Source organism: Cinclus cinclus, chromosome 14 (assembly GCF_963662255.1).
Source record: "Cinclus cinclus chromosome 14, bCinCin1.1, whole genome shotgun sequence".
NCBI classification, from domain to species: domain Eukaryota; kingdom Metazoa; phylum Chordata; class Aves; order Passeriformes; family Cinclidae; genus Cinclus; species Cinclus cinclus.
Genome location: NC_085059.1, coordinates 11,317,014 through 11,339,021, shown reverse-complemented (window position 1 = coordinate 11,339,021; position 22,008 = coordinate 11,317,014). Strand labels below are relative to the sequence as shown.

At 41.2% G+C, this 22,008-nt stretch overlaps 1 protein-coding gene across 1 annotated transcript in view; it reads left to right on the top strand.

Moving 5' to 3' along the window:
• The window catches only part of FSTL4 (follistatin like 4), a 210,344-nt gene that overhangs the window by 9,453 nt on the left and 178,883 nt on the right, over positions 1–22,008 (top strand). Inside the window, exon 2 of the mRNA XM_062502164.1 lies at positions 1,463–1,496. Within this exon, the coding sequence (XP_062358148.1) occupies positions 1,463–1,496 (34 nt within the window). The remainder of the gene's footprint in view (positions 1–1,462; positions 1,497–22,008) is intronic.

The following is a 22,008-nucleotide window of genomic DNA, read 5'->3' as shown; positions in this document are numbered from 1 at the left end:
TTTGAACTGCAGAGAATTCAAACAACTTGTTAGTGTGAAGAACTCTGGGATGCTTTAGAAGTATTCTTCCCTTTTGCATGTATTGCATGTATAAAGACCTAATGACAGCAGCTGTAGCTGAGGTTTTTTTTTTATCCTGTGCCCCACCTCTCAAACTAGTATTTTGAAAAGCTTGGAGAGGTCCCTGAGTATATCTTCCTGCACAGCTCAGAGCTCTGCTGCATAAAGAGGATAAATGTTTTGAAGTCTGTACTAATCCTGAATGCCATTTTATGTATTGTTTAAGATCACTGAGGCGGTATCCTACAGGGAATAATGACAGTATTTTTATAAGCAAATATCCATTTTTTTGTTGTTTATCCCCTTCAGCTGACTTGAAGGGTGCCAAGGAGATAATTTCTGCTATTCTGATCCTTCTCTAATATGGTGGAAGCTTTGAGGAAGGCTGCTTGTGATGGTGTTGAAGGAAGGAGCAGCAGCTTCTGCTGCCTGCACAAGTGATGAAAAAGGACAGTATAGATTGTGACCATGTTTGGGCCAGGACGTGGGTGATGTGAGGTGGCCCCTGGACTGGAGGAGACCTCAGCTGTGGCTCTGTCCTGCCCTGGTACTTTCTGGCAGGGGGCAGGAGGCAGAAAGGGGCATTTCTGTAGGCAGTAAATGGGTACCCACAGCACTGCAGTGTGTGGTGCCCAGAGCTTTCTCTCCAGGCTGGACAACCCCACCTCACTCTGCCTGTCTCCACAACAGAGGTACTCCAGATGGTCTTCACAATTCTACTCTTTCTAATACTGGCTGCAAGAAGTAACAGTGGAAACTTGGACATATTTGAAATTAACCCATAAATAATGTTACTGTGTGGAATTCAATATTTATTCCTCTGAAGTCTGACCATTAGTATAAGCAGATAGTGTTGCCTGGGAATGCAGTACCTTTTGAGACAGTGTTGATTTAAAACAAGTTTCCATATTAGAGATGGTTGTCATGATTTGGAAAAAAAAATGCAAAAAAATTATGCAGGTTTGCAAAGATTGAAATGAGCCCTCAGCTTTCAGCATGAGTCATCCAGTAGCTTTGAAATTATTCTGATATTTGAAGAAGTCTCTTTTAAAAATATCTGTAATGGTACCTCCTTCCTCAACCCCAAATCTTTGATGTAGCAATAACTCTCCTAACTGCGCCCTTTTTGCATCAATAGAGGGGAAAAAAAACCAGTTTTCAAGACAAATGTTGTGTTTCACAATGTATCACACAGTGATGAGTAATTTTAGGTGTTATATCCATTAAGTATCTGTGGACAAACTGCAATGAGTGCTTGTAATTACTCCTCAATTATTGTACTGAGCTTCATATATGCTTCCCTGTTAAGTGACTAATGTTTTTAGGGGGTTTTGTTCATCCTGCTTTTGAACAATTTTTGTATTTAATGAAAAACAACAAAAAATTCTTTTTTTCCTTATAGGACTCCAGAAGGCTTGAAGTTACAAGAAGAAAAGGTAAGAAAACCAGTTTTCTTTGTGTTTGTGTTGAGTATGCTTGTAGTAACTTTGTAAAACAAGCATGAGTTCACACACTTGAAAGGTGGTGCTGCTGTGGGTTTTTCCAACAGTCTGTGCCTAGCAGTTGTCTGACAGTTCTTAGTGTTGCAAACTGTAAATTTTTAATTGCTTTTTAAAGAAAAGGTGCTCTTTAAGTGCAGAATTTCATGATGGTGTTGGGTGTGCCTGTCAAGGTTTGGGTGCTGGCTGAGCATCTACATGGCTTTAAGCTAAAGGAAGATAATTTTGATTAGATATTAGGAAGCAGTTCTTCCCTGAGGGCAATGGGACCCTGGCTCAGGTTGCCCAGAGAAGCTGGGGCTGCCCTATCCCTGGAAGTGTTCAAGGCCAGGTTGGAGGGGGCTTGGAGCAACCTGGAATAGTGGAAGGCCTGGTAGGGGTTTGGAACTGGATGAATCTTAAGGTCCTTTCTAACCCGAAACATTCTGTGATAAACTCAAAACCTGGAGAATTTGAGGGAGAAAAAGGTGCAGACAAGGCTTTCCATGCCTCAGCACACCTCAGCTCTGTGCAAAGGTGCATTGATGCTCTGAGATCAGCTCCTGCTCCTGGGAACTTTGCTGCCTCAGTAACTAGTTGGCTTCTGGCAGGAGTGGCTCTTTGATGGCTCCTGGCAGCTGAGGGAGGATTGGCCATCAAAGAGCTCATTCTGGTTATCATTAATTTTGATTTTGTTCAGCAGATGTTTTCTGGATCAGGCAGTTGCTATATTCATCTGTCTTGGTAGAATGTGAAGCAGGTGGCACTCTCCTGTTCAATGGATTAATGCATTCCCTGTTCCCTTCCAGCAGCTTCTTGAATTGCTTCAGGCATCCTGAATATTGGGAAGAGGTTGTAACTACCAATGTTTTACTGCATAATCAAAGAAGGTCAGGTCCAAGGGTACTTGTCATTTGGGCAAATCTATTTTTTTGTGGTTGTGTTTATGTGGTTTTTTTCTTCTATGAGGCTGAGGCAGCAGAGAGGATTGAATTAATTAAAAATACAGCTATTGCTAAAGGTGAAATCTATTCCATTTAGATATCCAGTGCATGTGTGTATTTGATCAAACTTCTGCCACTCTTCATAAAGAAATCCAGTTCTATTGTACTTCCCTCAGTCTCAAACTGAGGATGGCTCTTGGGTGTGTCAAGGCTGCTTTGAGATGCAGAAAAGCATCTTGATATTGTGGACACTGGACACATTTCAGGCATGCTCTGGCTGTAGTTTGTGGTACAGATCATTATAGACACTGAGACTGAATCCAGTATTGTGGGTGTACCTCTAGTCCTTTTTCAGATGAGTTCTGTTTTTCCAAAGCTTTCTTCCCAATCACAGTAACCAACACATATGAGAGCTTAGGGACAGCAATTTTTGAAATCAGGATTGAGTTTACAGATCACGTGCTTGGAGAGTCTTACTTCAGAACAATAATGGAATTTGGAGATCAGTGCCTCAAGACATCAAATTTCCAGGCTAAGTGAGGCTGATTGGTCATTGCTTGAAGAGGATGGGTAAGACTTAACTTTTATTTTGAGGGGTAAAACCATAATTTATTTCAGAAGTGAATTCAATGTAATGGACTTCTCTGTTGGAAGCTTCTTAGATCTATGGCTGGAGTGAAGGGGATGGCAACTGAGGGACTAAAAATGATGGACAAATTTGGCTTATGCCCAGCAAGGCAATATGTGGATTATCAAGTCTGTCTGAAGAACTGCAAACTCCTCAGAAGTCAAGAAAATGTTAACAAACATGGTAAATACCTCTTGATCACAAAAGCCTGTGGATTTCCAGAGCTCCGTGGGGATTTTCAGCAATGTTTAAAGTTGTTTAAAGTATCTTCCTCTCTGGAGTTATCCCTCAATAGTGCCTGTAAAATAATTCGACTAAAGGCTCCTTCAGAAACCTCTTCAGTACTAAAATGTGCACAGAGAAGATATTATTTGGTGTAAGGAAAATATCAGGAAGGTTAGAATGCTTATTATGCACACCAAAGGATTTCATGTAAATTCTGTGATATGGTGTGAGGTGACTCTAAGATGCAAGCCTTTTTCCCCTAAAAATGGTAAATTTTGCAGAGAATGGTTTTTACCTGAAGAAATGAGATGATTGGAGGAGTTTGGGGGTTGAAGGTTTATCCTTGTTCTGTTCTCTTGGTAGAAATTTTGGCTTTCTCTTAAAAAGCCGAAAAACTAAAAAATATCTCATAGAAGCACCCATAAATGGGGGAGCTCAGCAGACTTACTCTGTATTTGCTTTTATTATACCAGGCTTATGGATGATCCAAGACAATTAGAAAAAGAGCTTTTGGTGAAAGGAGGGGCAATCCTGGTTTAGACTTTTCAGAATTTTTCTTTATTTTGGGACAAAAGCTTTGAATCCTTTAGATTTAGAGCAGACACTTTTCTTTCAAAGGGAGCAAAGCCTTGATTGTTGTTGAGCATGAAAACACTTTTTTCCTTTTTTGGGTTGTGGATCAGTGTAGTTAAACTGGAAGGCTTTTGGTTTCCAAAGTGTCTGGATTTCATATGCTGGAGAAACTTTGAATGTGCTCCAAAGCCCATTACAGTCAATGAATGGTTTCCTTTGACTTCTGTGGCATGAGATCAGCAGTAATTGCGTGTTCTTTTAATTGCTGTGGTATGGAGGAGAGATGCTTCCCTGACTGCAATTTTCAGCCACCTCTCAGTGATGTTTGGAGACTGATTTTCTTATTAAATGAAATGGAAACAGCTGCAGAACTGTTTTGTTCCTGGGATACCTATCTGGTGTGCAAATATTTCCCTTTTTGACTAAAAATATTTTAATAAAAAAACTTAATCTGGGATTTCATTAGAAGCTGCAGGAGTATTTTACTGAATTCACTTGAAATTTGTCTCCAAGTTGGTCACGTGTATGACCCACTGTGGTATCAATCTGTGTTGTGCACATGCAGTGGGGTAGGGTGCCAGGTTTTGTGCTGTGCTTTGAAAACAAACAAACTCCCAACTAGCCAAAAAACCTCAAAATGCAAACTCAAGAAACCCCATCGTGTGATAAACAAGCACAGGATTTGAATACCAGCCCTCCATATTGCTCTGTTGAACTAAAACCATAGGGCATGTTTGGGCAGGCAGATCTTTTTTCACCAACTGACTCTTTTCTCTTTTCCCATTTCTGTGTTAAATTTCCATAGTTTTCCTGCCCTTAATGCATAGGAAAGGGGAATGGAGCCAAAAGATGAATAACATGCACACTCCTGTCCACTGTCCCAGGCAATGCAATATTGCAGGAGAGCAGATGGGGAAGAGCAAAACAGGAGTAGGGAGCTGGGAAAAGCAGCAGTTTGTGTGGATCAGGTGGACATAGCAGGCATTTAGTGAAAAGGATGAAGAGAGTAGTGAAAAGGATGAAGTGCCAGAATGGCACTTCATTGGAAGTTGGAATGGTTGGAAGTTCCACCCCCTGTAATGGGCAGGGACACCTTCTGCTATCCCAGGTTGCTCCAAGCTCTGTCTAACCTGGCCTTGAGTACTTCCAGAGACGGGGTAGCCCCAGCTTCTCTGGGTCAGTGTCTCACCACCCTCACAGGGGAGAATTTCTTCTGAAAAAATCTGTGTAATCTGACGAGAAGACCTTGTGCAGGAAGCTGGGAGACTGGAGGGTGTATGTTAGATTGTTGGAAACGCAGGACGAAGTTTATAGAAAGCATGTGCAGACTAGGCTGGACAGTGGCAGGGTTTAATTTTAAAGATTGGTGACTTTTCCCTGTGTAATGCTTATACATGAATGCATAATACTTACCTGTTGCTGTAAATTGCACCATACAACTTATATGTGTTAAAGCCATGTGTATTTGTGTCTGTTAAATTCCCCATGTCTGGCAGAACAGAGCCTCCAGTGGTTTCCCCAGTTATTTTAGTGGCAAGAATGCAGGAACTAATCTCTGCATATTCTGGAGCTGACAAGTGTTCCCATTTCAGTTTGCACTGTGGGGTACTGAAGGATGCTGAGTACTAGAACAAATTGTCTCCTGAGTAGAACTATGCCCAAGCATATGTATAGTCACATTTAGCATAAAGAATCAGGTGTTCAGCAGACAGAAATAACCAAACTCTGCTGAATTAATGGACCACCTTTGCTTTTTACCAGCTAACCCAAGAGAGAATCTAACCCAAGAACTTAAAACTTTTAATTTGTTTTTATGTGGTTCACAATCATTTGTTCAACAAATTAGTGTCAAAAGATGCTTTTGGAACCATTCAGCCAAGAAATGTTCAAGCAAATTGCTTCTGCTCTGACCATATAATCTTACTAAATGAGATGCAACTCTAGATTTATTCAGACAGATGACAGCACGCTGCCATAAAGATACAAACTTTAAATAACTGGTTTGAGTTAAAATTTCTTTGAAGTTTTCAACAAGCTCTGTGTTGTGGATGTCCTATTTGTACATATTTATTACAAATGCACAATCCTCATTGTTACACTGTGATTCCTAATCACAATACAGAGGAATAGAATATAGTATACACTGAGCTTTCCCAAATTGCCAGAGTTTTACTGAAAAATCTCTGCATCAATCAGCAGTGGTAGATTCATTCTCCACTTGACATTAATTTTTATGTCTGTAGTGGTTTCAGTAACTGGGTAGAAACACCATTTTCATGTTTTGATTTGCCAATTTAAGGTTTCCCAGCCAACGCACTGATTTATGTGGTGGGTTTAATGCTGGCCAAATTGCCAGTGCACCCACTAGAATTATTTACTCATTTCCTGCTGTGAGATAGGATTAGGAGGAGGAGCAAAGCAGGCATAAACTTTGAAGGGTATAAAGAAAACTTTATTAACATAATTGAATAATAATAATCAGAATAAAACCCTCAGAACACTTTCTCTTCCCCCCATACCCTTTTTTTCTTTCACACTGACAATGTACAGAAACAAATCAGTCAGTTTACCATCTCTAGAATAGTCTTTCTCCAATTAGCTTAGGGAGAGGGGTCTCTGTGTTCAGTGTATGGAGACTTTTCCACAAGAAATAGTTCTCTTGTGGTTTCAATTTCCACAAATAGCAAGCCACCCAGGAAATCTGCAATTGTGAAATCCCTCCCATTTTTTTCAGTTGTCCCACTGCTGGATTTATGGGCCGTGTCAACTCATGGGGTTTTATTTTAAGGATGAGCAGTTCAGAGCAAAGTTCTCTTCATCTAACTCTGAAATCAACTCTGGGGACAGAGATCTTCTCTTCATCCCTGGGGGCAAAGGGCATCGCTGTCTCTCTCTCTGTTCAAACTTCTCATGAGATCACACATACTTCAACATGTGCTTACTTTAGCATGAATGCCTTTGCTGATGTCTACATTGTGAATGCTCCACCACCCCATAGGCATTATATGAGTTACAGGGGAAAAAAAAAAGTCTGATTTATCCATCATATCTTCTCCATAGCTTACAAGAGAATTTCAGTCCAAGACATCTCCTCATCCATCCCCTCCCTCAAGTGGGACCTGACTTCCTTCTTCCTGACCTTGGTATCTTAATGCTGTTTCTGTGCGTGTCTTCATCTCTTTTTCTTTCACTCAAGAGGGGATGAAAGGTCTGCAAGTCTCATCTGTTCCGTGACAGAGTGAAGATCCTGCCCGGGCCTGCGGACGGTCGCGTGCTCCCTGCCGGGCGCGGGTGGGAGCTGCTTACAGTGACCGCTCTGGCTACTCCATCGCTGTTTTCTGGCTTTTGTCCAGGGCTGCTCCCGCAGCTTCCCTGGCCTCAATGCCAGCTATTTGTTAGCAGGGCAGCGTTTCAGCCCGGCCGTGCTGGAAGGGGGAACGCGTCCGGCGCGGCCCCCGCCAGGCCTGGGCCGGCCCTGCGGCCTGGTCAGCCTGTCACCTGTACTCAGGGCGGAAAGAAAAGTGACTTCCTGGGCTTTGTCTTTACCTATTCGCCTTTGTGTTCACAAAGGCTCGTTAACTTTTTCATTGGGTGTAATAACATTGTCAGTATGTGTTAAAAATTAGACACTGATTGGGTTTTTTTGGTTGGGTCTAAAGGAAGCTGCCAAGGTCCTTACGGGGAGTTATTTCCATACTAGTTCCTTTCCTTCCTTAAAAAAAAAAAAAAAAAAAGAAATTAATACAAACCACCACAATGCCCTACATGAAGAAGTGACTCATGGTTATAAAACAGTAATGCCCTTCAGAAATTCTATTTACTTCCTCCTTTCTTTTTGCCCTCTTCAAATTTTTGCCTCTCCATGGAAGATGACAGGCTCTCCAAAATTGGCAGGAATGAGAAGTTGCTTTCCTGAAATCCTTCAGGAACACAAACACAAAGTGGTCAGCCACAATTACTTTTGTAGTAAATCACCTATTAATTTATCATTATGTTGTTTTTTTCCTGTTACTGGAATCCGGAAAATCTGTTTTCCTTATGACTTGGTCAAAGCCCACCAAAAATCAGTACCTGTGCCTGTGTTGCTCTTTAGAAGCAACTGTACCCCCAGAATTTTGGTTGTCTGGCTATCCCAGTTACATCCAGATCTGACATGAAAGTAAATATTTTTATGTATATGCGCTGTACAGAGTTGGGTGCTCAGAAGCATGCTGTCTGTATTTCAGGACATTCCTCCAAAGTCTGAAGGACAGCTTTTATACTAAAAATACCTGTTTTGTTGAATCACAAGTTGGAATATTTTCCATGTTTGTTATATTGGTTTCAACAATAACTCAGTCTTCACTTCAGACAAAGTTTTTTGTCTCGTCCTGTCTTAGCTGCTTTATTTTTGTGGAAAGGTTTTTATCTCTGGCTTTGCCATTCATTGATAATATATGATTTGAAATCTGTTACCCAGGGAAGGATATTTACATCAAGACGTTAGTCTGATGTTTAGTGCCTGTGTTTCCAATCTTATGAAACCACAGTTTCTCAGCTTTTTTTTTGTGCTTTATCCTACTTGAACAGCCTAGCTCTAGTTGGGAAGGGGCAAAGTTGTTTGCTCCCACACATCTATCAGCAGTGGTGTTTAATTATAACTTGGCATATTTCATGCTTTTAAGTGGCAGGATTCAAAAGAGGGAGTAAAAGCATGTGGAGGGGAAAGAACATCAAATTATCAACACTTTAGCCAGTGTTAGGCGCAGTAGTAAGTTAAACAGAAATATGAATGGTCCTGGGAAGTCTTATTATTGCTGTCCATACTGTGCATGTGTCTGGGATGAAGAGCAGAGAATTGCAGCTTAGCCAGGGAGTTTCTGAGCAGCTCCTGAACCAAACAGAGCTGGTCCTGGTGTTCACATTTGGCTGACAAATAGCTGTTCACGGAGGTGGATTACTTCTGAAAATGTGAATGCAGCTGTGGTTTAGCTCAGCTTTGCCATAGGCATAGCAAACCCCTTGCATGCCCAGCTCTCTGACTGGTGGAAACAGAGTGGTATTGCAGAGTTAAGGTTCTTGTAAATGGATCCATCAGTTTCTGTAGTTGAATATTTTGGGGCAGGAGGAGGAATGAATTCTCTTCATGGTAGAATGAGCATGAATGTTTAGTAAGTAAATCTGCTGCTAGAGCAGCAGATTGATGCATCTGAAGGACCTGAAGTAAAAATTTCAAGTGGCAGGAAATCAGGAAACTGTTTCCCAGCAGCAGGTTGGATCAAGGAGCTTGTAGACGAGTTTAGGAAGTGGACAGACTTCAGTTCCCAGTGTGGGAAGAGGGAGGAGTTGGAGATGAGCCAGAAATCTTGAGGCCTTTTGAGGACTTACAGGGAGATACAAAATAAATATATGTATTCCATACCACTATACATCATAAATAGGTCTCCCCAGTGCAGAGTGCTGAAGTTGGATGTGCCTGAAAGCATCTCTTTTTCCTTCTGAAATCAGAACAAACTGCTGATTTGGTAGATGAAAAAGCCGCTTGTGCTGTTGGCTTCTGTCATCCCTTGACTCCACAAGCTTCTCTACTTTTTCCATCTAATCTGGCAGTCTTTTGGAAGATGTTGCTTTGTCCTACGAACCTTCTTTTGGCTGCATCTTCATCCTCACTAAAGCACTTTTTTCCAGTTGACCCAGAGCTGTAAAGCAGGACTGGTTTGCCCTGGTCTTCTGAGAACGTGTCTTTATGAATAGGATGATGTATTTTCAGATAAATGGTCTTTTCTTAAGTGTCATAAGCAGCAGCCAGTTTGAAATACACAGTGAGGTTTGAAGTCATGTTGGATTTAATTTTTTGGTTGTTTTCAGTGATGCATGGTTCTTTCTATGAAATTCTACTTTTGTGTCCAGCCACATAACTCTGGTGAAATGCTGTTGTAATGGAGAGCATTGCACGGTGTGGAGGCCCCTCTCATACGGAGCAGACGTGTGATGAATGCACATGATATTGAAAGGTGCAAATGCACTGTAAACCCAGAGTTTTCAGACCAGCAATAACATAAACTCATTTGTAACAGCTGAATAAGAAACTGGCAGCAGATGTTTCTGATAATGGCAATATAATGTAATCTGCAAACACTCTGCAACAAATCAGTTTATCCAGCATGTCTTAGATGTCAGAAAAAGAGTCGACTTGGACTTGGAGACAAAACACCCAAAGTGCAGGATCGCTTCTGGGTCCAGTCAGATTTTTGAGTAATGATTTTTGAATATGCTACTAGTCTACCTAATATGTGTAAGAGAATGGTGTATTTTCAATTTCAGACTTAATAGGTTTCAACATGCCATTTCCTCCCAAACTGAGCTTTAACTGTAAAGCAGAGCAATTAGATTAATATTACTTGAGCTTCAACTCAAATATGAGCTAAAAATAAGAGAGGAATGACCCTCTTGGTTCTGTCTTAGTTCAGGTACTTACTCCCAGGTGGTCATGGCCTTGGCCTGTGGCAGATGGAGTTGTTGAGCCTGTCACTGGGTCAGCCCAGCTAGGGGTGCTGTTTTATGGCGGGGGAGGCTCTAAGGGAGTTCTGGTGGCCTCTCCTGGAGGTGACCAGGGTACTGACTGAGACCATCAGTGATCCTTGCAGTTCTTAACTGTGGGGCTGTTATATTCTTGCACAACATCCTGCTCTAGCCAAAACTGGCAGAATCATAGAATCCCAGAATGGTTTGTATTGGAAGGGACTTTAAAGGTTATTTCATTACAGCCCTCTGCCATGGTCAGGGATGCTGTCCACTATTCCGGGTTGCTTCAAGTCATGTCCAAGCTGGCCTTGAACACTTCCATGGATGGGACAGCCACAGCTTCTCTGGACAACCTGGGTGCCAGGGCCTCACTACCCTCTCAGGGAAAATTTTTTTCCTAATAGGATGTGAAGAATGAACCATTCAGGTGCTTGGTGCTATAGCCATGTCTCTGGCTGCTGCCATAGCAAATACTCTGCTTAAGTTAGTGGTTTTCAGGGGGTTCTGCTTTGTGTATAAATGGTTCTTTTGGACTTTACTTTCTAAGCAAGATTTCATTTCAGTAATTAGCATGTTTCAGTATATTTTTTAATAAGAACTTAAGAGCCTGTGAAATGGTCCAGTTGTTCTTGGTGCTTGGGAAAAAAAATCCGCTCTGTGTAAGATAATGTAATTACTTTTCTAAAGGAGTTTTTATTATGCATCTAACTACACATTTATTGTACTTGATAGACCCAAATAAAACCAGAACAGAATGAATAAGCCATTTTGGTCAATTGGGTAAATAAAAGAGGTAAAGCATTTATAAATATGTATTTAGTCAGCAGAGCTGATTGGCCACTCTGCAAGTGCTCCAATGTCTCAGTTATCCAAGTTTAATAGACTTTCATAAATATTTCCTTGTTTGTCATGAGACAGGAGTTATTTATCCATGCCTTGCTGATGATTGTGTTTGATGAGAACTTTTGAAGAATATTAGACAGGTTTTTTGTTTTGCATATAACATAATGGGCACTGTGTATTTATGAAGTAGCATGAGAATGATCCTCGTATTTTTGTCCCCATCTCCTCTTCATTATTATCCTTGCCTCTCCCTCATAGGTGGCAATAGGTGGTATGTATTGTTGTCATTCTGTTTACTCTCTCAGTTTTAGTGAGGTTAAGGTGTGTTTTCTTTCTACTGAACTTCTGAGTTCTGTGTGATAAAGTGTCTCCAATGATGTTACAGTCATTAGGACTGAATATTGACCCAGATGCTTTTCCTAATTGAGTGTAAAACTATTTGACTCGTTACTGGATGAGTTTTGTGATACCTGAAATATGTTTTACCAGGATGAAACTGGCATATGTGAAAAGTGATTCTGGACCAATAGACTTCACAAGCTGATTCCTTCCAAAGGCATGAGTTAGATTTTTGGCTTTTAAATTTGTTCAGCACGGGGGACCAGCTTTGTTATCAATGCATCTGTTCCTGGGGTTTGTGTGCACAATAGTTGTTGCAAGGGTTGAAATCTATCTTGCTCGGCCAGCAGATAATAGCATCAAATTATGCTCTAGCTTGGAAAATATAAAATACAAGAAAAAAGTGTTGTGTTTTCCATCTGCAGATATGGAAATTTTTCAAAATGTCACTTCTTACAAGTTAAATTTAGTTTCTTGTTGCAACTGCAGAATAGGTGACAGTGGCATGCAGTGCCCCTGCTTCTAGTTGTTTTGCTTTTCCCATTGAAATTCTATTATATGAATTGCTTATAATAGGATCTTTTTTCTTTATTTTTCATATCTGAATGCTTTAAAGAATAATTTTTCTCCATTATTGAAGTTAGATTTTATTCCATAGAATTATTTCTTCTTTACCTATACTTGTTTTTCAAAAATTATTAGTTTTCCATAAATTATATTATAGTCATATTTAGATTTGAGCTCCTATTGCCTGTTAAATACAGAAGTTCATCAGCTGCTTTTAACAGAATCAACATTGTGGCAACTCTTATTCCCTGGGAAATAGAATCAGTGAAGCCAGAAATTGGAAGCAGCCTGTGCAGCTTCTCTGCTGTTATCAACGGGTCCAACTCTGTTGGCACCAATGTCAGTGAGAGATGATCCATTGCCAGAGACATTTTCATGGGAAAACACCAGTTTGTGAAATGAGAGGCTGGCTGTGGTTTGAGCAGATATCCCAGCCTGTGAGATGCCTGTGTGTGCAACCCAATATGCTGATGGAATTTCCCTGGTATGCAGGAGTTGGGATCCAAGCCATATCTGAACACTTGATGTGCAATGATTAAATAACTGTGTGACCCACAGAAAATTCTGATGAATAAAGAAGCACATTCTCCTAACTCTGTCATGATACTTTAAGCAGAGACCCTCAGTAGGAGACAGGATGAGACCCTGAGTGGGTATGTCAGAGAGGGGCTCTTGCTGGTTCAGGTGGCTGGACTAGTGTACCTGTTTGTGATGCTGATTTTGGAACAAGCAGCTGGAGTGATAGGAAAGTTGGAGAGAAGTACAGGTTTTTACATGCTTGTAAAACCAAGCTGGATGGGTTTTGCTTTCATGATGGTGAACTGGCCAGCCAGGGCTCCAGTGTGTGTGCTGGATATAGGACTGTAACAGCTTCTAGTGGGCTGGGGGTTTCAAGACCAGTAAGGAGCAACTCTTTACTTTAAGGCAGAGCATGTGGATTAAGTCGAAGCCCTTACCAGTACATTAAATTGTCCAGAAAACCCTGACTGCTCTTCAGTACTACAAGGTGTCCCAATTAGAGCTGTCTTCACAAAGGTAGCAGTAAAGGAGCAGAGACGGCAGAAAGACTCTTTTCCTTTTGGATGTATAACAAATGCTTCCTACATGGGGAGATTTGCATTTGGATGACACTTCTAAGTGTGTTCCAAACAGGTCAGCTGGATTAGAGAGAGTGCTAAGTGATCATTTTTGGTGAGTCGAAGAGTTTGTATTATCACTGGATCATCCTAACATGTCCTAGGAAGTGTGGAGGTGCTGGTGGAAGTAATGGCTCTGAGTAAATGTCAAGAAAATTTCTGTTTGACTGTGAGACAATGCTGAGAATGACTCTTTCACTCTTTTAATGTTCACCCAATATAAATAACATCACCAGAACAAGTCCTGCCTGATCTGTGTGTTGGGCATTGCAGTTCCCTCTTCAGAGGAAGCATGTTCATCAGGCCTTGTTTATCACATCTGAGCTGTGTTGGCTCTGATTAGATGATCCTATCATCATTCCAACATCTTTAACTGAGCACCCACTAGTATTCTGAAACAGGAACAATAATTACAGCCCTCTGTCTTTCCTTTCACCCCTCTGCCTTTCCAACAGGCAGATGCTCTAATGTGATTATTTCTCAGGATGCTGTTTTGTTCACTGGAGGGTGAGAGGCTGTTCTTGTTGGGAGAACAGCACTGCTGGCCTTGCTGAACACCACTGTGCAGACATGGATTTCTCTCTGTTTGGGAAACCTGTGCGATTATTTTCAGTTTCAAATGTCACAGCAATTACTGTTTGGAATTACATAACTGAAACATCTTTCATTGTACTCATTTAGCAACTGGAACATGATGAAAATCATTTCCTTTGCCTCCAGGAGCTGATTTTGACTCGGTCCTCTACCAGTGAAGTTTCAATTTCACTTTCCTGATTTTGTAGCAATAATTTTCAGACCTTCCTTAAACCAAACCTATGGTTTGTTCTTCCAGCGTATTCCCAGGAGACAAAAGGATTTGTGTCAAAACAGCAGAACAATTCCTTTCAGGAAGCTAACTGGAGACAGGGAGGAGCGGGGAGGGGGCGCACAGCTCAGTGCGTGCGTGCCCCCGTTGCTGATGTGTGCTGATCAGCACACGGCTGGTGTGAGCACAGCTCTCCAGAGAGAGCCAGCTCCAGCAGGAGAGCCATTAATATCCAGCTGTTTTGTCGTTGGGAGCTAAGCATAGTGCACTTATTTAATTTAGTCATTAAATCTCTTTTTTAGCACAAACAAGCACTCCTTTGTTGGCTTAAAATTCTCCTCAGCAGCTGGAGGAGTGGATGTAGCTTTTGGGGAAAGGCTTGGAGGAGAATGTGACCACTGAAATATGGAATTGGTAAGGTTGGAAAAAGCCTCTAGGATCATTGAATCCAGGCATTAACCTGGCACTGCAGTGTTCCTGGGAGCTCTCTCAAGCTGTGTGCTGACCCATGCTGATTAGTCACTGCTGCGGTGAGGGGTCTGCACATCTTTGGTGGCTCCAAGGGCTTTAGGTCATTAAATAGTTAGAAGGGGTTGGTCAGAATTGCTTTGTTGGGTTTGCAATTGAAATAAACAGGCAGAAACCCAACCCCAAACTAGATGTTTTTAGCTCACTCGCAAAATCTCATCTCCAACATGTAAACAGGCACCCTCTAGCATTACTTATAGGTAAAATGTATTTGAGCAAGAATAAGGTAAGATGAGCTAATAATTATTAAAACTTGGATTTTTGCTGACTTAAATGCAACAAAGCTTTTTTGTTTGTTTTGTTTTTTTCTTGTATTTTTACTTCTGGTAAGAAGGGATGAGTTCAGATTTTGCCTCTTTATGAACAGAGATGAAGCTAAGCATTGTCTAGATCTTCAATGAAACAAATTCCTCACTACTTGATGCTACACGTGCTGTAGTAAAAATAAGTGTTATTTCCAACAAATGCCACTTATGTTAGTATTTCTTTTTAGCTACTGTAAAAATTGCTGGTACTATCCCTGTTTTCCTACAGGCAATGCCATATCACAAAAGGAAGGTCTGAGGTTTCCAGGAACATACTCATGAGCTACAGGCAAAGTTTTCTAAAGCCAGTGGATTGGGTTTTGTTTAACAAGATTCATTTAGTCCTTGAGAGAACACACAAGCTTTATTTTTTAAGGTCAGATAAAAATCTGGTTTCTGTGCTGCTAATTTATCAGGCATTAGAATATGAAGGTCATGGTTTGTAGGGTAAAGAAGTATCTTTTACTAGGCCAGTGGAGAGAAAAGGAAATGTGGGAAGCTGTTGAGCATAGGGACTGTTCATCAGGTCTAGAATGTTACTTGCAACTGTCAGATAGTGAATTAACTCCCCTTATACTTAAACAGAATTTTCTGGTTTTAAAGTTAGTGTAAACACAGTCTTTTTACTTGCTATCAGTATCTAATGATGTGTGTTTGCCAGCTATTAAGATAAAAACAGCTTTCAGGTCTCCCATTCTTATCTCCTTGGGGGTTGTTTTAATTTTTTTCTTTTTTGGTGGTTTTTGTTTGTTAGTTGTTTTTTTGTTTTGTTTTGTTTTTGTGGGTTTTTTTTTGTTTTTTTGTCTTTTCTTTTGATGGGAAAAAAGGGATAACTTTGGAGAGTGTTTCCTGTGATGCCAACTGACTATAGGACTTAGGTAACTGAGTGTGATTTGCCAGCAAATACTTTGCAGGTACACTGTAATGGGGGGTAATGACAATGGAGTCTGAGATGGGTATATTTCCTTTTTCCTTTATATACCTTCTAGCTTACAATTTATATTTGTTATTTTGGAATTTTCTTCTTGTTGTTGGGTGGGGCCACCCTGCTGTGAGTGTCCCCTACAGTCCTGCTATAAGTTCATTCTGTCCTCTTGAGAGTGGGACCAAGGTTCCCATCTATGCAGGGATAATGTGTGCCATAAGGAGTGCTGCTGTCTTCATGCTGTTATATGAGATGGTGTAGATTGGATATTAGGAAAAATTTCTTCACTGGAAGGGTTGCCAAGCCCTGGCACAGGCTGCCCAGGGCAGTGGTGGAGCCCACATTCTCATGGAAAGATTTAAAAGGCATGTAGATGTGACACTTGGAGACATGGTTAGTTGTAGGTTTGGCAGTGCTGGATCAATAGTTGTACTCAGTGATCTTAGGGATGTTTTCCAGCCTAAACATTTCTCTGTTTCTGTGCTTTGTGTGGATGACAGTATGGGGATTGCAGCTAAATGCCCAGTGTGTGGCACAGTTTCTGTATTAGCTGTCTGGGGTGTTATTTTGCCCAGAGATAGACCTTATTTGGGAGTTAGGTTATTAGAAATTAAAATTCATGGAGCAGATTCAGGGTGTGATGCTGCATATCCAGATCCCAGCTCTCTGCCCGTGCATGCTGCCAGGCTGGCCAGTCTGCCAGCTGGTACTGAGAGGTGAGGGTTTTAGCTGCAATTCTTGTTTCTTGCACTGAGACCTCGGTCAGGATTTAACAGGAATTAACTCTGATAGAAGAAGTTAAAAAGTAATGATCACTTCTTCAGTGATGCATTTTTCCCCTCAAGATTCCGTTCTTCTGCATCCTCTGATAAGAAAAGCCCCATAGAACTAGAGTTCACTGGAATGCAAGCATCACTAAAGCTGGTGTGATTTTCAGAGATAAAATCAGCAAAAAGTAATTATCATAACATTTAACTTTCTAATACTGTCACAAGTGTCAATATTCTCTAATCTGATAGTCACGATGTGCTTTTTTCCTTACAGAGTGTTAGTGAATCCTTTAGGTCTTGCTGCCTGACAGTGGCAGTCTGTCATGTTGCTGATCCGACTCTATTGACTCTGAGCTCTAAATAAGTAAAATTGTGTGCTTGTATAGGAAAAAAGGAAAGAAACTTCAGTAGCAGAATATCCTGCAACATTGGAGCACAGCTTTTAGCATTTCCTTCTGTAATTGCTATCTCTTAGTTTGCAAGAAAGATGTGACCCTCTGAGTGAGATGGGCTGGTATTAGTGAGATAAGCAGTCCCACAGTTATTTATGTAATTGGATCATTATTTGTCAAAAAAAGTGAGGGTTTTTTGCATGGCAAGAGGAAAGCTTTCCTCCCTAGGTGGGACTAATGTGGAGCACGTTTTTAGCGTATCACCTGGAAAAGGAAAATGTACAGGAAGGAGTATTCTTCTGCTGCTGTTTTTTGCTGTTGTTTGTATTTAGTTTTTAAGATTAGAAGCACAGCAAAGTGGCTGATCACTGAAGGCCATGAGCCAAGACCCCATCCCTGACATGTCATGTCTTACTAAAGCTTTTGAGGAAGCAAACCAGAATACCATGAGCTAGACTCTCTTGGTGCCCAAGAGGCTCCATCTATTCTGGTACTCCCAGTAGCAGAAGCAAAGAAGAAATTTTTTGAGAGTGACTAAAGGTCATGTTGATTACTGGAGTTTAGTTAGTCTCAGTAGTTTCTCTGTATGAAAACCTCATTCAGTTGTTATTTTCTGCCTTTGTTGTGATTTCAGTGAGGGAGGTGTAAAGGAAAGGTAATATCAGTCAACCATCAAGCTGTAAGTGGAAAAGCAGGCATAGCATTGGGAAGAGCAGCAGGGAGTTGCTGGCTCCTCTGGAATGCTGGTGCTCCAATGCTTTATCATGTATCAGCCCTGCTTGCACTGAGTGTATGGATTTACTGGGTTTGTGTACATTATTTCAGCAATAAGTTGCTTTACTTTGGCAAATCAGGGTGTAACTGATAAACCTGTTGTTTGGCCTTCATGGGTTTGGACACCCTAGGATCTATCTTGACTATCTTGAGTCTGATACCTGAGTGACTTGGATGAAGCAATAATTTAGCTCATAGTCACATAATTTTGAAAACAAGAGGAATTCTTTGTTTATGTGGACTATATGTATGTTCTCAGATGGATTTCGGCATTTTATATTGAATTCAATTGACTGTTGGGTTTTTACCCCAAAAGTCACTGTGTTATCTTAATCATAGCAAGTAACCTTTCTCATGTGTGAAATGGGGATAACACTGTGTAAACTTAGAAATGTTGCGTGGGGTGATTGAAGTATATTGGTCTCTTTAAAATAAATCTGTGTGTGTCAGCAATGTACTTTGCTTTCTGCCGAGGTTCAGTTGATGACACTTTGTGGATCAGTGATAGAGCCAGGTACAGAAACCTGCTAAAATTACTGAGGGGGTGGGGAGCCACTGTGATAATTGGGTCAGAACTTGCCCGGTATTGATGTGTAAGGTTTGAATATTCCTCAGCAGCATCCCTTTCAAGGTATGCAGGTCATCTCTCTCTTACTTAGGTTACTAAGACAGGAAGGCTGTCACTCAGACTCTTGTCCCCTATTGATGGATGTGTAGAAGGAAAGACATATGGCAGGAGCACGATTTGCCCATCAGAAGCCTAGTGGGGGGACCTCTGTGCTTGGTGAAGGCATCATCTGCTGTGCTTCTCTGACCCCTTATCCAGTAGGGCTCTTTTCTGCAACATAGTTCAGGCCAAAGTGTACCTGGTACTGTCAGATGTTACATATAAAATTATACGGGGACATTATATCTTTGGGAACCTCATTGAAATGTCTCTAGTTCCCGCTGGGCTTGCTCTGCAATACTGCATCATGTGTGGGTGGGCAGGGAAAGGGATTCTTCAAGTCTCTTCGGAAAGAACTTCAAAATTTCTCTGTGAGGAAAACTTAATGGCTAAAGGAAAGTTGATGGGATCCCCCATGAAAACAGCAGCAAAATTGAAAGGCTGCCAGGGACTCTGCTTGCTCTAGGGAGAAAAACTAGGAGGGAAGTACAGGAAGATGAGGAAGATCTCAAATTCTATCCTGTAACGATTAGAAAGGGTGAGAGAGAGGTGAGTGGAACAAAAGGAAGCAAGTACTTGGGAAGGCAAAAGCCCCAGGTCTAGTCTGCTTTACCAGCCTAAAACCTGATTGACTTAGTTATTCATGGAGGTAAGGCAGTGACTTCCAGGATGCTAGCAGATGGGTTTGCTTTCTGCAGAAATGATTTGCCAGGCAGCTGCTGGTGCTTTCTAGTGCTTTTTCTGTGTGCATATTTGGAGCTAGTGATTCTCCTGTTGAAGAACTCAAAAGAATAAAGCTTGACATTCTTAGGTGCATTCTGAAGGGAAACACAGGGCATTTTAGCATGGCATGCCACAACAGACAGATACTTGTGTTCTTTCAATGTTGGAAGCTTGCTGTGTGCTCTGGTCCACAGGGTATTGCTGGCCTCACTTCTGTATGAAAAACTGTCCTTCTGTCCCAAATTTCCCTGGAAGTCATGGCCTCCTTCCCGTGACCCTGCAGAATTGCTGTGGGGCAGATCTGCTTGCTAAGCTGCCTTCACTCCCCCTCAGACTGTGCTGCTCACTCCGTGTCTCTGGCGGCAGCAGTGGGACTTGTGTGCTTGGCTGTGTTTGCAAATTTGGCCTTTAGCTGCTTGGTCTCCTGTTTTGTTGACAGCTGGAGAGATCATACAGAACATACAGAGGGATGTGGCTGTGTGCAGTGAATAACGATGAAATGTCTGGTTTGTGTTATAGCTTGAGCACGTTTTGAAAGAGAATCTTTGTGATGTTTGTGTTCAGAGCTTCTCTTGTAGCAAGGGCAAGCTTAAAGGGAAAGAAAAAGTAACAGAATTTGACATCCCAGCCACCACCTCCCAGACCAGCACCCCTCTGTCTGTCAGACATCACTGTGCCCCTTTAAGATACCCTCCCTACCTTTAACAAGTAGCACTAAGGATGCTGGAGGTGAATTGTCTTTAGAGAACTCTGCTGTCAGAGGGGGTAAGACTGCTCTGTTTAGCTGTGCTGAATTATTTTGGTTAGATGTTTCTGTGCTATGGACCAGCCTTCAATGACTTTGTAATACACAGCTCTTCAAAACAGCTTCTTAGAGCTCTCTCTGGAGAAGGCAGTGCTTTCCATTGAGAGAAAGATGAGATTGCAAGGGCTTCACTTAGCTCCTTTAAAAACAAATAAACATTGCCACAGCATGAGATAACTGTTATCCTGGTATTTTGTGACTACTTTCTTTGAATAGAGCCAGGCTTTGTTAATACTGTAGTACTGGAGCAATACTCTGCAGCTGACACTTGTAAAATCTCTTCAGTTTTGTATTTCATTATTTGAACAGATCTTACTCGTCCTGAAAGGTTTTTCTTTAGTAAAAGAAAAGCAGATGTGTGTCTATCTGATCCAGAGTCATGAAAGAATATGGGTATGCACATTTGCCTTGTTCTAATACATTCAGACAGAAAACAAAATCTTTATTTCATGGCCATCTGTGATCCTCTATTCAGTTAAACCAAGCGACCCCAAATCCTGGGAGTGCAGGAACTTGTGCATGCATTTAGTGTAAATTGAGTAATGATTGAACCAGGAAGGCATGGCAGCAACCCACCAGCACATCCCATTTTCAGTACTGAGTTTCCTGTGTTTTGCTCCTGGTTGCTTATCTGTAGGAGGTGAGAGAAGACTGAAGCCTTTACAGATTTGTCTGTGGTCATGGGGAACACAGGAAAGGGCACACGGTGGCATCAGCAAGAACAGATCATGAGCACAGTGCTTTATCTAGAGCTAGTGAAGATTTTACTACAAATAACTCATCCTGCTCTGTCCTTATCTCTCCTTCAGCCTTGCAAAATATATTTCACATACACAGTGTCTCCCTGCTTGAGCCAGTTATCTGCCTCTCAGCAACTACTTATTCTTCCAAAATTCTCTATTACTGCTTGGATTTGATTTCTATATGTATCAAATCATTTTGCTATTGTGCTGCTTGTGTGTGGATGCAAAACTGCCTTAGCTCCCTGCACTCCATCTTGCTGCAGTATTGATGTTGCTATACATGGTGGTAAAATAAATTATGTTCTCCATTTATGAACTAGTTTATTACTTCAATTATTTACTGCTAGTGCAGCTAATTTGATTTAGGCAATGTTTTGTTTTGTTTCAGTAACTTCATTTTAAAAACAAACTGCTGGTCTGAATACATTGGCATTAAGAACCTGTTATTGATTAGTTAGGCCTCAAACTGTGATGAGGAGAGTGGCTGTGTGCCATGCTAAGCCTTCAGCCCAGAATGTTAGCAGCAAGCAACACTTATTTTTCTGGGAATATTTCTTTGGAAAGTGTACGAAGACTTGCAGGTGTCTAAGGAAAGTCAAAGCCCTTCAACAATTTCTGTGGCTTGAGCTTATCTTTATAAAAAAGAATAAAGTAAAGAATGCAGAACTGAATAACTACAATACATCTCCCACTTTTGTACCTCCATCACAGTATTCAGACATGCCCTTGACTACAATTTTTTATTGGGAATTAGTAATATCACCTGTAGTGGTAACATTCAGTCTGTTCATCTGTGTTATCTCTTCAGTTCTGCTCTCCAGTTTGAAGAGCTTAATTTAAAACCTATTAAAATCAATCATAAGGCTTCCTTTTTCACTTTATTTCATGCTGTAGCTCCAACAACTCCCTGGCTTTTCTCTATGTTGCCACTTTCTGCTGACTCCTCATGATTTAAAGATGAAGAGGTTAAATGGCTTCTCTTCTGCCATCTCCAGTTACCTGTGATAAAGCTCAAGGGCTACACTTGAGAGCAGAAATCAAAGGTCTTGTTTGTAAATTAGAGTTCAAGGCTGGTTTGCAGGATGTTCTTGAGGGGTGATGCTGTTTTTCCATTCATCCCATAGTGACAGTCTATATTTGGTGACCTGTCCTGCCATGACCCTGCAGGGCTATGTCCAGAGGTGAGGAAATTTTCTTGAACACTTTAATGCCAGTTCTTTTGCTCTACAGTAGCTTCTCTGATCACAGCTGTTCTCTTTGGAAATGAAGAAAGC